The following is a 17,302-nucleotide window of genomic DNA, read 5'->3' as shown; positions in this document are numbered from 1 at the left end:
TCACGGACGCAAATGCTGGGGCTGTCATTTCTGAGATTTCTATTTCTATAATTACATCAACTTATTGCACAATACATGGACATAACCTTGATATTTTTCTGACTTTGATATCGGCAAATTGACCGCAGGGGAATAATCGCTAATTGAAAACATTTCCATTAACTGAAATAAAATATTAAAATAACTAAACTAAAATTTTGCTTGCGAAACAAAGTGAAATGAAATAAAAAAACAAATGTCAAATACTTCCCATTACCATTTCAAAATACTATTTAGCTAAAGTGATGTTTTATTTCTGGGCAATGCACTTGAACCATAAGAAATAGCTAACGACACCATATCATAACATTTTCCAGTAGCCAGCAAAAAGTTCCGTATATGCCTAGAGAAAAAAAAAAAAAATCAGTAAAATATCATGTAAAATATATAACAAAATAGATTTGCATCTTTAAAATAAAAACGAAACCACATCTAAAACTAACCTAGATTTCTAGTGAAAATAAAAAACACATAAAACTATAAAAAATATTTAAAAAATAAAAATAAAAAAACAATAACACTGAACAAAAAACATACATGGTTATATACTGTTGCAGTTCAAATCCATTCATTATAAATTTGAAGCCATCCGTCTTTATAATCCTGTAGCGAGGAATCATATAATCCCTGGTATTTCCGGACGATCTCAGTCAACCTTTCTTCAAATCTGCCATCCATGTTTGTTACCTTTCTGATCATAGAGGGTAAAGTGTTTATATACAATCTTTAGTCAGACTACTTTCTGACTTCCATCTGCACGTGCTATGAAACACTATGACACCAATTTCAACTAATGTCAGTGCCTCTATGGCTGCTAGAAGCCACCGCAAATGCTGATTCAATGCAAAAAATACTGCGCCTACTTGGCTGAATACAGAAAATGGTCTTTGTCAGGAGATTAAAAAATCTAAAATGATCTATCCCTAACATCAGCTGGCACAAAAATGGTAATAAATTTGATCATTTTAAGTGGAGCTGTCACAATTATGTGATTAAACTTGATTACTGAAAAGCATCGATTATAATTTTCCTTCTCAATTACTCTGCAATATGACGGAAGGAAGACGGCACACAAATGGGGTCCAATAAAGATAGAAAGCATCAGTTGTATGGACGCACATCACATTAAAAGTGAATGAAAATGCAGTCGTCTGTCAGTATTGCAAAGCAAAACGTAAATATCACCACAGCACGACTGCAAAGACAATCTTAACATCTTAAGGGTTTGAACGGACTTGAAGGTTTGAACGGACTTACCCAATAACGCGAGGTTAGGCTAGGCTACTCCGAGAGGCTGTCTGTCATCACTTTGACAAATTATTTTACTTATTTTACTTCCTACAATTCCAGCATGTCCACATAATTGCTGCATATACTTACATAGCACGGTATATAATAACCATAAAATATTTTGTGAAAATATTCTGCGTTTTGAGTATGGCTACGATACGATATTGGAATATTTTAAGTCTTTGTGGTATTTAGGAGTTTCAGTGTTTGCCCTACCATATTAGGGGGGCGCCCCGCCCCCCCAACGGCACCTCCCACCCCCACAACAAACACGTGCACGCACACACAGGAGAGCACGCTCCCACCAGCGGACAGAAAATACGTCGCGTCAACCACCTGAAAAGCAGACAAAAATCTCTGTTTTTTAAACGCTCGCAGGGTGGTGAAGAGAGCAACACTCGCTCTCCTGCGAGCTGCAGAAACGTTCTGATGTTTAGTTGTTATATTGACTGCGGGGATTAAAAGAAACACATGAACGCCATGAATCCTGTCGGTGTCCATCTGCCCCCCCGAGTTGTAAACCTAGGAGAAACACTGAGTTTAACTATATTAAAACCATATTAACTATATAGCCAAATAGAACCTATCTACCAACAGTCTGTCAAATAAGTTGGTGGCTGACAAATCACCTGCTTTTGCTCATAATCATCTTTATGGAAGACCGAATGTTCCCATACAGTGGAAGACGAATTTCTTTTTGTTTCCAGTTCCTGTTCATATCTCTCTTTTTCAGTCATTTTTGTATAATTTTTCAGAAATGCTCCACACAATCTATGAGTCCAACAGCTAGGACGAGAATGATTCTGATTATAACTGTCTCGGAAAGCACAAGCAGAGCTCATGCAAAAACAGTGCCAGTAAACTTTAAGCTGATAAAGACATATAGTCAGACCTACTAGAATGAAACGAAAGTGTTCCTGAAAAATGTGTTCCTTGCGTTCACTAAAATCACCTACAAAAATACACACATACAATGGGGAAAAACTGGGTTAACGGAATGAGACTCCAAACTTAACTCATCCCAAACAAAACCAATTAAATAAAAAATGATACCGGTGGCCAATAATCTAATTATATGCATCTTACATAAATAATAATACATTAATAAATTTTATCATAAATATCTGTGTTTGTTATGAGTGGCACGAAAATTGGCACCTGTGCAATAAGCCCATTCATGAAATTTCCTCACTACTAAATATTGTATATTCCTCACTACTAAATATGATATTATATGGTATGGTATGGTATTATACGGTATGGTATTATACGGTATGGTACGGTATTATACGGTATGGTATTATACGGTATGGTATGGTATTATACGGTATGGTGTGGTATTATACGGTATGGTATGGTATTATACGGTATGGTGTGGTATTATACGGTATGGTATTATAACAAAGTGGAAACATTTGGGAGCAGCAGCAACTCAGCCACAAAGTGGTAGGCCATGTAAAATCACAAGTGCAGAGGTGCACAGTGTGCAGAAGTCGCCAACTGTCTGCAGAGTCAATAGCTACAGACCTCCAAACTTTGTGTGGCCTTCAGCTGAAGAACAGTGCAGAGAACTTCATGGAATGGGTCTCCATGGCCGAGCAGCTGCATCCAAACCTTACATCACCAAGTGCAATGCAACGCGTCGGATGCAGTGGTGTAAAGCACACCGCCACATGACTCTAGAGCAGTGGAGACGTGTTCTCTGGAGTGACGAATCACGCTTCCCTGTCTGGTAAACCGATGGACAAGTCTGGGTTTGATGGTTGCCAGGAGAACGGTATTTGCCTGACTGCATTGTGCCAACTGTAAAGTTTGGTGGAGGGGGGATAATGGTGTGGGGGTGTTTTTCAGGGGTTGGACTTGGCCCCTTAGTTCCAGTGAAAGAAACTCTCAATGCTGCAGCATTCGAGGCCATTTTGGACAATTTCAAACTCCTGACTTTGTAGGAACAGTTTGGGGATAGCCCTTTCCTGTTCCAACATGACTGAGCACTGGGGCACAAATGCAAGGTCCATAAGGACATGGATGAGCGAGTCTGGTGTGGAGGAACTTGACTGGCCTGCACAGAGCCCTGACCTCAACCCGACAGAACACCTTTGGGATGAATTAGAGCGGAGACTGCGAGCCAGGCCTTCTCGTCCAACATCAGTGCCTGACCTCACAAATGCTCTCCTGGAACAACGGTCAAAAATTCCCACAAACACACTCCTATACCTTGTAGACAGCATTCCCAGAAGAGCTGAAGCTCCACATTAAAGCCTATGTATGAAGAATGGGTTGTCATTAAAGTTCATCCGTGTTTAAAGGCAGGTGTGCCAATACTTGGCAATATAATGTATATATTATCTGTGTTTCTGCTGGTAACGTTTCTCTGTGGCAGCCTGCCACGTGAAAGTCTTTGCCGCTGGGACAAGAAAAATCTATGTAACCAATCATCTAACCCAACGCCTTGGTGACTCGCACGAGAAGTCCAACTCCTGCCCACTGAAAACCGCTTATTCATCACTTTCCTACTGTTCTGGTGACATGTGGGATTGGGAGGGAAATGGTGCAGTCTACCCATTTATCCATCCTCTGGCAACCGATAAACATTAGCGGTAACATTCTGACAGGGCTCCAGCATGAATGCAGAATCGTAACAGATTACTGTTCAAGAAGGATGGTGGGGGCACTTCTCCCCCCTTTATTCACTACATTGATATCAGCTGGTAGTATACAGCACCCGTTACCATTATGTAAGAGAGTGGGATTGAAAATATATGTCTCGTGTTGTTTTTAACTGATACATCAACAGATTTCGGATGTGACACGGCGGTCACAGACCGGGAGAGAGACACTTTCCACAACAAACCTACATGCAGTTAGGCTCTGCACAGTGCAGTTAGGTTGCCGTTACATTGAGTGAAGCACTGGCGATGAGCAATCAGTGGATTTAATTTAGCAACCGCTGAAAACATGGTTATAACTGGAACTAAAAATAACTAGCCTATATTAATTCAAATAATCATTAAGTGTTTGTTTACCTCCATATCATGCCATCACAATAACAATAAAAATACATGTGCAACTATGGCCAGATGTCCAGGTGTTTACAGCAATACCACCCCCAATACCTCTACATGATTACTTAATGAACTGCTACCTTAGATTGGGAAACTACTCAATTATTGATATAATCAATAGTGACAGCCCTAATTATAAGCAATTACTGTACTTATCTAGTACAATTAGACTTTTTTTAAAGAAATTTTTTATTTAATTACCTTCCCTTGAGCTTTTTAAAATTCCTTACTCAAAAGCTATAAAGGCAAAACGTGTAGATTTCATTACAGAGAAATAAAACTGCACAAACACAAATTCATATACTAAAGAGTTTGTTTTACAATATGTATATTCATATTCCACTGAGACACTTTCTCGTGACATGCTGAAGCACGATATGTTCTGCATGTATCATACAGATTTACCCAGAATTCAAGCTGTTTGTCAAGACTAGACTACAGGATTACACTGGCTTAGAATTTACTGTCTGTGGTCTTCACTGTTTACACTCATGAGAGCTATTATTAGGCACTTTCCCACCGCAGAAACTCTGTCTGCTTGCAGTTCTTCTGAGGTAGTTCCAGAACCTTTTTTTAGTCTATACTCTGAACTAGGTACTTTGTTGTTTGACTACAAACTACTGAATGGGGTTTATAGCAATAGACTTTGCTGACTGGTTGACCACAAGCACCGGGACTTGGAAGTTATGCAGAAGTGCAGGGAAGAGTGATTGAAGTACTGGAGCAAAAATTAAGCAAACTAAATTATTTTTGGACCTAAGTTACATTTGACACATTAATGAACACATTTATGCTTGTGTCTCCATATTTCTGCACTGGAAAATTTGACTGATAACTGCTATACTTGCCAACGCTTATTAGCGGAATAACATTACATCATTTTCTATTCTGTGGAATACGAAACATCAAGCTGCTGTCCAGACTTAATAAATTATAAACAATCCTCCATTGTTTTGGGGTGATAGTGTAGTTACATATGGAACTGTGTGAAGTTGAAGCTAAAAAAGTTTTTGCACCTCCCATGCTTATTTAGCATAAAGGTCACAGTTTCTGTTGTACAGTGGGAAAGTGGGCTAGGAACTCAGAACCAGGAACTAGTTTCCTGAACTTTGGTAGAAAGTGCATAATGTATTAACGCAGCTGATAAACCTGTACAAAGGTCAAATCCAAGATCCCTGAACTCCACGAAATTACAGGGAAAATACAGTCTGATCAAGAAATCTTTTCACAACCAGGATGCTCCTTACTTTTCAGTTTCATCAACCATTAAACAATATTTATTCCTGACATCACAAAGAGCAGGAATGGCAATTTAAAGTCGCAGAGAACCTAATGGCATTTTCCACACTTTAGGTCAATACTTAAATCCAAAACAGTCCAGCACAAACCTTTCTGAAGGCAGATGAAAGGAAGTTGCTAAGCAGATAAAGCCTCTTTCGCACTTCGGATGTGTGGGCAGAGCAACCACTGTGCTGGAGTTTTGCATATTAAAACAAAATAATTCAGGAAATTCTCCAAAACTTCAAAGACCCAATGAAATACCAGCATCACTCCGATTCATTATGGGGGGGGAGAACTGAAGTTTGCCAATATGCTCCTGAGACCAAAGGAAAAAAGTGTCCTTCAATTTTAGGATATTTGTCTTTGGAGGAAATAAGACATCTTACAATTTAGATTTTTTTCTAATTTATTTTTATTTTTAATTTGACAGCATGTCCTCTTTAGTGTACAACAGGAATAAATATGTTTCCTTACATCAGTGAAAAGATAGATGCAAAAACAAAATGTCCACTACAATGGACATAAATGAATGGGTGGGGTCTCAGGAGGATATCATCTTCCGAGAAAGACACATGATCGAAGTGGTCATCCGTGCATCCAGAAAAGATTCAATCACAAAACCATAGACACTAAAATCAACATGACTGTACCACACTCTTTAATAATGCTACAGATACAAACCTGAAATGATGTCCTACATAGTCAGAAACTCCCTAATGACCACAGTAAGTGGAGCTCATCATTCATCTCTAACTGTTGGCAGGAATTCAGTCCCTTTGTAGTATTTTTCTTAAGCATTCAATTGCAGTGTCCTCATCCAGGACTAAAACCTTGCCACTTGGGTTCTGTATTCAAAATCTCAACCACAGGTCCGGAGACACACTGACTAACATCTAGTAAGAATCTTCAATTCCATGGTAACAATAATATAGATCCACAGCAAGTGAACAACTCAGTATGAGTAAATGAAGTGTTGTTATTTTCAAGTGCACTTCCAGCATAACTATTTTACTCAATGACATTTAGCTTCTATAAACACACTGACAAATGACAGAAACCAGCTACTAAAGACAAAAGTAAACGGGATGACAAGTCAACTATGTCATAATTAACAAGGAATTCCACAGACTTTGTGGAAAAGAACAACATCTAGAAGTCAGTGATGCTGGCGTTATACTCTCACATCACATCTGTGTCCAATGCACTCCCTCCACTGAGGACTCCCCCGAGAATATGTGCTGAATCACAGAAGAGAGAATTTCCCCAAGCTCTCACTCGGAGTGACCGGGTCACAAACTGCGAGCCCACGGGGGAGTCTGCACACGGCTCCTTACCAGAAATAAACGCATCAAACACTGCACTGAGGAAAACTTTGACTCTATCCCCCAGGATTAAACTAACAGGCTATGTCTGATGGCAGAATTCCCCTTTCTCTTATAAGTGTGAAGTTGTCTAAGGGCAGAAGTGCAGCTGAGGATATTCTGCCCTATGAAGAGAGATGACCTTGCAATCACCAGGAGTCTAGCATCCTCAGAAAAAAGAGAATTAGCATTTTCCATATATGTGCATGATATTTAAAGAGTCACAGAAATTCTAACAGCCTTCCACTGTAGGGAACATGTCAAACCATCTCCAAAGACAGATGCTGAAAGAGGCACATCCCCCACAAAGAAGAACTGAAGCAATCTGTACTGTGTATTTGCGCATGCAGCTAAATGAATAGGATGACCCTCCGTTTCAAGGTCAATAGCGACTCGACAGCACACCATATTTGTTGATGTCCCATCAGTCACAAACATCAATTTTCCCCATCTGCTTGTTAGCATTTGTAACTGGCACTTTTTCTTTTTTTTTTTTAAAAAAATCTGAAAAGCAAAAAGCAATCGGTCATTAGCAAAAACCACTCCTCCAGGAAATTTGAGAACATACATGTCATTTTGGAGTCAATACAAAAAAACCCAAAGACACCGAACAGATGTTGCACACAGCTTGTAGCCTGTGCAGATATACTTCGTAGGGTCTAAATCTTGCATAATATTTTTCTAGACACTAGTAGCCTAAATAAACGTCCAAGTTACATTAAAACACTATACACTAAAAAGTTCAATGAAAGTAATGACTCAAGAAACAAGGCCCATTCACCAGCTGACTCTACTATATCAGCCTACAGCTAGCTGGCTCTAGACAGTCTGTCTTCCTGTCACCCATTTGATAGAAAGCTCACTACTGACAGCTAATCTGGTAACACAAATCTTACACTTATGACACAATCATTCATCACTGTACATTTTATATAAATGAGAGCAAATAAGCAGATGAAACCACAGACCAACCACGGGAAAGTCCCTGTAGAAATCAGGCGAGATTCTAAAAACATGCAGCAATCAATGCAGCATTCAGAAAAAGTTAAAAGGCAGGAGAAAACTCAATGCTGGGTGCATCTCTTAACATTACCTGACTGCCACTGGGCATACTGGGCATACTACAGAAGAAATGTGCATCAGCTGATGGATCTGTTATTTTTTTATTATTCAATTTTTTGAGCAGAGCAAGACCAGCAAGCATCCTTGTTGACTGCATCACCTGAAAGCAGACCGACTACCTTGATGGCTTCATGTTCAGCAAAGCCACAGTATCCAGGCCAAGTAGAAGCCTCAAACTTAGACTGAACTCAACCCATTTAAATACTCATGTATTTAACGACATAGACAGATCACCAGTATCATAATACAAATGTGACTGTGTCACAAGTCCAGTTTATGGGATAGATATTTAAAAATAGTAGCTCTTGGGTAAGGTGACATATTCTGGAGATGGTATATCACTAGACATACGTAGCTAATGATTACATTGGTATACAATGATTTTGGTGCCAACAATGTCTGAACGGTTTTATATTAAGTTTATGGTGCGGATTAAGATTATGATTTTGGTTTTGCCAGATTGGCTCTAGTTTCTGAGATAATTAACTATTAAATAACGCAACACGTTCGAAAGCATTCAGAATTGCAAGAATATTTTTTTTTAGTTACAACTAGTAAGTAAACAGTCTAATCATATAAAAAGGAAATAAAAAATATATAAGTGACAGGAAAAAGTTATGTATGATTTGATTAATCAATACAATATTAATTATTGTTATTAATGTCAATGCTTCCAAAAAAAAAACTAGCTGGTTGAAAAAGACGACTTGTCTACGAGCCACAATCAACCTTTGTAAAAAAAATCATCAAACTGGCAACAATGGACTCTAAAGCCATCGACTCACATCAGGGGAGAGAAGCACAAGCGTTTTGTCGACAGTCGGACAACAACTGTCCCCATTCAGTTGTTTGCCAGTCCTGCAAGTACATCCTCTACAGACAGGCCTACGCCCGCTTTGGCAGTGTCTCTGGATCCCACGACAAGCAATGCGTTCAGTACGTTCTCCTCAACCGACACACTGAAAGCAGAAGTGCTATGGGCTTTGCAAACGGTTAGCCGACATCACTCCTATACGTCCAATGATGACATTCACACTGAGGTGAGCAATTTGCTGGGACAGTTAGTAATTGTAGGAAGTTGTGGCCTACATGCCCTTCACAACTCATTCAAGACTGGTTTTGAAGTGTGGATGGTGGAGAAAGTGCTCAAAGCACTACATTTTCTCTTCCACTCTGCACCAGCCAGAAGAGAGGACTTCACAGCTGCAACATTATCCTCAACATTCCCTCTACCTTTCTGTGGCCATCGGTGGCTCGAAAATTTGCCAGCTGTTGAACGAGCACTGGAAGTCTGGCCCTCTATTGTGAAATATGTGGACCTGGTGAAGTCAAAAAAGGTGAAAAATCCAGGGACGTCTTCGTTTGACGGCATTTGTGAAGCCCGAATGGATCCCCTTCTTCTGGCCAAACTACATTTCTTCATGGCCCTATCACGAGCATTTCAACTATTTCTGGCTAAATGCCAGACAGGTGTTCCCATGATGCCCTTCCTTTGGAAGAACTTTGTACTGGCTGCTTCTGTTACTTCCAGGTCAAATCCCAGTGAGGAAACTGTGGAGCATGCGCAGAGCGCCTATGCCAGTTTGGGTAAATTGATTCCCAATCGCATTATCTGGGTGTCTTACTCTGACTTCAAGAAATTCCATTTACTACGATTTCAGTCAGACTAACATGTTTACATGTACTTTAAGTGCCTGGTTTTAGTCAGACTACCACAATATTTCGATTTTCTTAGTGTGCATGTAAACATACAGAGGGTGTTAGATTCAGTTTAGAAAATTATACACTTCACACACCCCAAAACAAAAAAAAAGTATTTGCACAGATCTGCACTACTTTCACTATGATACCTGACAGTGGGAAACGACAGAGGCCCCAAACTCCGACATCTCTGCATTGCTCGACCACAAAATGGACTGTGGGAAGAAAGCTAAACAGGTGCAATGCCTGGTTAAGTTGGTTAACCATCTACGCTGAATAATTTTCTCCCCATTGCTTTCAGTCAGCAGTTACTTCAAAGAGATCAGATTAAGCCACTGACTAACAAAGCTCAGAACAGCAGCTGAACAGTTAAGGGCATGCACATGAACAACAGGCATGACATGCTGATGTTGCATTGCTGCAGTATATCCAACAAAATTCTATTGCATTTTTACTCCTTTATCCAGACTTGTAATGAAAAAGTGTGGAACACATCAGGAAAGAATGAACAGGAGGAAAGATTACCAATAGAAAGGAAAGCAGAGAAAAGGATTGCACTTCAGAGAAGCCACATCAAAATGCAGCTGCCAGTGATGAGAAAGCCACAATGCACAAATAAAAATGCACCCTTTTGGCGAGAGACTACTGATAATTGGAATTACTCTGCTTCAGATTAATTTAGTTGATTCACTAAAGCTGATGTTAAATGGTCCTTTGGGTCCTTTCATGAAACTGCACACTGCGAAACGTAACCTCTACTTTCATGTTAGCAGAGAGTAAAATCTTAAAAGCCAGAAACAAAAACGAAAATCCTTATCACAGCGTCTTTAATGGCCATTTATAGTCTAACTAAGGTCTAAGGGTATATACCTAGTGCATGGCGAGACCTTCACAGTACATCATAAAGGGAAATGTTGCACACTTAATGAGAAGATGCCTTACCCTTTTATCTAAATCCATTTGACAGTCCATGACACAATGCCAACAAAGCCCACAAAGTCCAACACAACCCCAGAAAAACACAAATTAATACCTTAAGCAAAACGAGTGTAAGTACTTCCTGCCAGAATTCCAAATAATAAAACATATAATTAACCATGCTCCATTATTAAGGAATCTGTCACAACACAGAACAGCTTGAGGAACAGAAAACCAACTCCAAATGAACAAGCGAGATGAAAACATTTTCCCCACTACACGCATCAAGTGTACATTAAATCTTACCCTATTACTGGGATGCCACAAATCAGCACAAAGCAAATTTTGAAGATGCAGTTTTTTCAGTCACACAGATGAAGTTCCAAAATTAATTTGAGAGAGTTTGCTTTTTTTTAACCTCAGGGCTAACAACAAGGAAGAGACCAATTCTATTTCTATTGCTTACCTAGGGGTGATCCACTGTAGGGACTGGGGGGGGGTCTCAGAAGTGATCAAAGATCTTGCGTGTAAATTAATATGGGTGAGCTCCTGTTTGATTACTTCTCCGATGACACAGAACATTGAAAGAGTACAGCTGTCCTTAGGCGAAGACTACAATTGGTCAACGTTTAAAGCACACAGAGGCCAAGTCTATCAGAGCCAAGTTCAATACCAGTGAGGCTCTTCATTTTCGCAAAAGCTACAAATGCTACACCATTACACACACAAGCAGTGCACTGCGTCACGCAAAAACTAGAGATGCACAATATATCAGTTAACTTATCGGACTGATCAGTGTTTGCTAAAAGCTGGTCCTGGTCGACAATGCAAGCCAATATTTAGACCTGATCCAACATATTAAGTTAGCAGAACCAGAGATAAAAACACAACTACTAAAATAAAGGAAATTTTTCGCCACTTGGAACCTCACTACAGTCTCCCAGGTCGGCATTACTTCACTGATGTCTCACTCTCCGCATTATAATGATGTTGTTGCTTACATACATTCAGAGAATCTTAGGAAATAACATCACTAGCATCAGCTTCACTACAAATCAGTAGAGGTTAGAGATTAGTCCATTATAAGTATCTGTAATATTAGACAAAAATATATCAGTTCCCAGAATCAGCCAAAATGTCCACATCATTTACCATGCACCACTAGTGTAGGCATTAGAGAGAAAAATGAGGGCTAATGCTCACCTGATTTGATGTACTTACAAAAAAAATATACGGCAGAGTCAATTGAGCTAAAGGTACAGAGACTCATTCATCAAAAACATTTACTAAAAATATGCTAATGACAAATATGACTATTTTTGGAGAAACACAGCTTTGAACAATTTTTAGATTAATGTGCAGAATATTCAAGACACAAGAGATTAAAAGTGTGCTAAACATCTACAGATTTTGACATGCATTCTATTCAAAGGAACATCAGCGCTGAGCTTCAAAATAATTCAGAATTCCATCGAGTCAAACAGACACACTTAACTTTACAATGCCTTTGAAGTGTGCAAAATCATTAAGCACTACTGAAACCGAAGGACAGAAGCTGGAAACGCCAAATCCTAAAATCCCTAGGAAGACCCACCAACACAATTCCCCACACAATCTTACCTATAATAGCACAACTCAACAGAAAGTATATTTTGAATTTTAACTACATTCTTTCTGCCTCATTTTCATGAATGCACCATGGTAAATTCCACAATGAATACAGCCCTGATGTTTTATCTGCCTAGCTGTATGTGGCTTTGGACAAAAGCATTTGCTAGATAAATAAATCTAATATAAATGTAAATCATCCAAATATCATCAAAGCCAATCAAAACAGTTAAACTGACCACACAAATATTGTTGCAAGGTCTGAATCTGACTTGCTCAGTATTACTTGAGAATTCTAAAGGGTCGCATTTCAAACACCTTCAGACACCTAAAACTAAATGGCGAATTATGTACTGTGTGAAACAAGCAAGAAATAAAAAAGCATGACTATCCATGACTATTCTGTCAGCAAATGCCTTCATTAGAACCAGTTATTATGGTTAAATATTCCCATTTCCAGTTGGACATTTAGATAAATAATCCTAGTTAATTTCTCAGAGCACATTTCTTAGTGGCTATGAGACTCACTCCTACCCCTGTACAAACTGCCAGAAGATCCAATTTAGAGTACAAAAACTGATTGATTAAAATTGTGCTGCGTGCAACTGGACGCGAAATGAATTCTTCAGATAAACTATCTCCTGCGGCTGTCAAAGTCACCATCAAAACATTTAACTGTAACGGTCAGACTTGTCCCTGTAAACCACAGTTCTTTAGGAAGGTGTTCATGAAAGTTAATCTGGCATGCCATACATAGATCGACTGTAACAGAGCAGTTCCCACAAATGATGCATCAACTCCCTGTAAAACGCATCCAAAACCTCCAACACCAAGTACAGGAATGCTTTGATTGGGTCTACTCAGCACTGTTGAGCTGGAAGTGGAGACAATGCCTTTGTAATATTAAGAAGCATCTAAGTAATGCAACAGCCCTTGAAGCTCAAAGAATAGGCTGACAAACCAGACAACACCGAACCAAGGGATGCCACAAAAAAAAGAGCCGGCAATGATTCGGTGATAAAACCTTCCGTTATAATGCTACATCAACTGCCTTGGAGGACAGTAACTGCTCAACACAACTCTACAGGTTGGTTTGATTGCATAGCTTATCCAGGATGAAATGGCTCCGGCAGTCACTACGCCGAAGACTGCAAAATGCACGAAACATAGGGAAGGGGGGGAAGGCAATGAAATATTGCGTTACTTGCGATGAAATAATCTCCCCTATTAAGCGAGCAGAATCGACACGCCCACCCCCTCACTCAAAAATAAAAATGGCACCACAAAACGCATTAATTTAAGTAATATGAATTACTGTGGCGTGCCTATTTCTATCACAGTTACGTTTGCAGTAAATCACGTCCCCGACGAAGCCAAATTCTTCGACGGTATCGCAAAGACACATGGAGTCGGACCCCCTCAGACTTCCCCAGATCGAGTAAGAGCATCATCCAACTTCAGTCACAAAGATATGAACAGTTTGTTTCTCGATGCTGATAAAATAAACTGCAATTTCGTGGAAAAAGGACACGCTTCACAGCTGACAGGAAAAGCGCATTTCTCCCATTCGTAAATGGCGCTAAAGTTTATGACACCAGCAAAAAAATAATTAACAAAACATGGATCATTCTTAGGAGCAAATTGGAGGAGCTTCGCTGAATGAACCCCGTCAGAACGCCTCTTAGCCGACACTAGCTGATGTCTTCACGCATTAGACGGACCGTAATAACATTTCAGCGAGACGGACGCCCGTACGGGGCTCACCTAGACCCCACACAGCAAAGATGACCGTGTCTAGCTGCTCCATGCCCATTGCCAAAAAGATAGCCCCACTGTCCCACTGTAAAACGCATGCAATTGATGAACCGCTGGGGAGATGCATCCATGACTGCGGAGGGCTGGAACTGTCAAGATCGACCAAGGAACGGCTACATGCATAAGTTAAGATGTAAAATGAAAAGCAGTATACCTGGCGATCCGGTCGAGCACCAAATGCACTGAGCCTTAAGGACTGAAACATCTCCGACTGCTTTACCCATCAGAGTGCACCGGGACCGAAGCCACGGAAGAGCGCCTTCCTCACCTGGACCATCGGAGGCGGACAGCGCAGGTGAATTCAGCTTTGGCCGCTTCGGGTTTGGGGGTCCGACGTCCAACAAGTCTGCCATTCTGGGGGGTACCGCGCCTCTCTTCTCAGATAATCGGATGTAATTTTTTAGGTTTAAAATTTGTAAAGTAATAAGATGGAAATCCCACACACGCAGCAGTGGGTGAAATCCAGACAGGCCGCCCCGCACGTTTAAAATGGGAGGGGGTGTATCTGCTAGCCGGCTAGTAGGCTAGCAGCGAGCGGAGAAACGCTTCAAAAAAGCAGCAACAGCGCCCCGCTTCGCCACCGCCATTCACCCCATGATAATCCAACACCCAACACCCACATTATTATCATTAATAATCGCCCCCCAAATTTATTGTACCTCGAAAAAAACGAAAATTAAAATTTAAAATAAATTTTAAAACCACCCGCGAGGGGTTTTTCTGCTCCTTCCCCCCCGCGAGTCCTTAAATTCGCATCTTTAAATAACCATTTTTTCTGACGTCAATCCATTTGCTGCAAAATGCATATAGGTCTCCGGTAAAGGACACCGGCGAGGGAAAAGACCGATACCGCCGCTATTTCGTCGCCCCTCCACTGTCTCCCCGGAGGTGGCTCCCGGTAAACAATACGGCTGGGAACCGAGCAGCCGAGAGAAGCGGCGCTTTCTGAAGGGGAAAACAGATACACTGGGGCTTTCTAGCCAACGGAAAGCCCGAGCCAGCGCCCGGCGTTAATAATAATATTAATATTATTTTGCAAGAAACCTCGTTAAATTCGGCCAAGCTTCCGCCGCTCGGCGGTCTAAAACCATCCGGCGTCGGTTCGGATGCTCCGCTTCCGAATAAAAAAAAATAACGCTACGCCGAAAGCTCGGTTCTCAGCCGCGACAAGATGGCGGCTGTTGATTCCTTCGATACAAAAAGTTTTTTTTTTCTTTTTTTTTTCCCAGATAGACTGTGAAGGGGGAGGGGCCGCGCAATCACGCCCTACGCAAACCCATGTAACACAGCCCGACGTGCGTCACGCCGAATCTGACGCGAAAATCCTCCGTGGCGGAGGAAAACCGTGCTTTTTACATCTCTTTTTAAACACACCCCCCCCCCCTCCTCAAAATAAAGATCAATAATGTGGCCGGTGTGCTGTACGTCTAACAGTAAGCGTGTGGCAGGGCAATTAGTACATCTGTCAGATTCCACGTCCTGGCGGGATCAATATGTGAGGCATTATGTAATATGTCAGAGAATGTTAATTTTACAAATTCCATTTCTATACTCGCACATTATTTTGATCTAGCGGTAACATCTGTTTCGTGACAAACGGCAAAATGAACTTTTCATTGCCTTCATAAAAGTTGCATTAAATATTTGTCAGACATAAATGAATAATTTACAACATTCTATACGATGTTCTCCTGCTTAAGATTCGTCTTCTCCTGACACATTTTCTGAACAGCTGTTGGATGTTCAGCTAGTTTCAATTGAAATTTTGGTCCGAGTCTGAAACTCAGTATGTACTAGTATACCTACCATTGACTAGTTTGACATACTTGTGGTCAAAAGATAAGTTCTACAGGTTTCCACAAAAACCACTATATATCTTCAGAAAACAGTAAATATGGGTGTAAAAAAAGGAATAGACTGGTTATTGTTCATCATGAAAAAAAACATGGGTATAATTCTTAAAATATCTCCCTAAAACAATGATCAGTCTATTGGAAATCTTGTTCTTCAGTGATAAAACACAGTTTTGCAATACAGCAATGCAAAGTTTTGAAGAAATCATAAATATCCCCAAAAAGCACATGAGTTCTTGCCTAAACTGGTACAGATAATGCTACAGATTCAGGTAATGTTTGTGAGACAGACATAAGGTATACAAGCCATACAGGACACATCAACTGTACATACAGGTTACAGGGCAAAGATACAGTTTTGACAATTTACTCCGGAACAAGAAACCAAATGTGATCATCCAGTGAGGTTCTATGGACTCATTCCTTGGAGCTGTATCCATTCCTTATTCTCACAGGGTAGGGACGATTCTGGGCCCTACATGAGATAAGGTACTTCATTTTACATTTTTACATAGGGATTCTTTGGTTGTCGCATATCTCTTGATCTCAGTGACAGCTTAATAGAGTCAGCCCTCCTGGAGCAGCTGGGGATAGAGGCCTTGCTCAATGGCCCAACACTCCTGGCTGCAGGCTCCAACACCACAGCTCTCTAGACACAGTGACCGAATACTAAAGGGAAGAACCACACGCCACCCAAATATCTAACGATCACTGGGGAAGCCGGTGGCATATTAGTTAAGTACCTTAAAATTTGACCACATGATTGCATATTAAAGGAAATTAACAGAGATAAGCATAAAACACAAACCCACTTTAATATCAACAAGTCAAATTGTGTGCTAATTACATCTCTTAAACACTAGGAAATTAAAACATTGCTGATAAAATTAGAAATCCTGGTCACTACCAATTTTAAGAATGAACACAACACATATTTTACAAATAAAACAGAAAAACAGTATAATTACTTTTTTATTATTTCTGTACCTGGTCATTTTGTATTGGAAAAGAGAAAATTGTTGACAAAACTGAAACCTGACCATGACATTCCTCCTTCTGGATGGGGCCACAGTCTTCTTGGAATCTACCAAACTTTTTTTTACCTGAACATTATGATTAGGCAGCATAAGAAAAAAATTAAGTCGACAAGAATTCCTCTAAAAATTAAGCACACAAGGTCAACTTCTAGGTTCACCTAACCGGTCCGCCATGTCATGGGGGAGGTGATATCTTGGGTCATTTACGCACATAG

General features: G+C 40.3%; 1 protein-coding gene across 4 annotated transcripts in view; it reads right to left on the bottom strand.

Annotated features, from left to right (window-relative positions):
* Window positions 1-15,411, bottom strand: part of crebbpa (CREB binding protein a) — a 58,019-nt gene extending 42,608 nt beyond the window's left edge. For all 4 annotated transcript variants that reach the window (XM_023844406.2, XM_023844408.2, XM_023844409.2 and 1 more), the window contains exon 1: window positions 14,466-15,411. In XM_023844406.2, coding sequence (XP_023700174.1) covers window positions 14,466-14,550 — 85 coding nt within the window. In that variant the 5' untranslated portion in view covers window positions 14,551-15,411. The remainder of the gene's footprint in view (window positions 1-14,465) is intronic.
* Window positions 15,412-17,302: the final 1,891 nt, after the last annotated feature.

This window comes from Paramormyrops kingsleyae, chromosome 5, assembly GCF_048594095.1.
Source record: "Paramormyrops kingsleyae isolate MSU_618 chromosome 5, PKINGS_0.4, whole genome shotgun sequence".
Classification (NCBI taxonomy): domain Eukaryota; kingdom Metazoa; phylum Chordata; class Actinopteri; order Osteoglossiformes; family Mormyridae; genus Paramormyrops; species Paramormyrops kingsleyae.
This window is presented reverse-complemented; position numbering and strand designations above follow the sequence as displayed.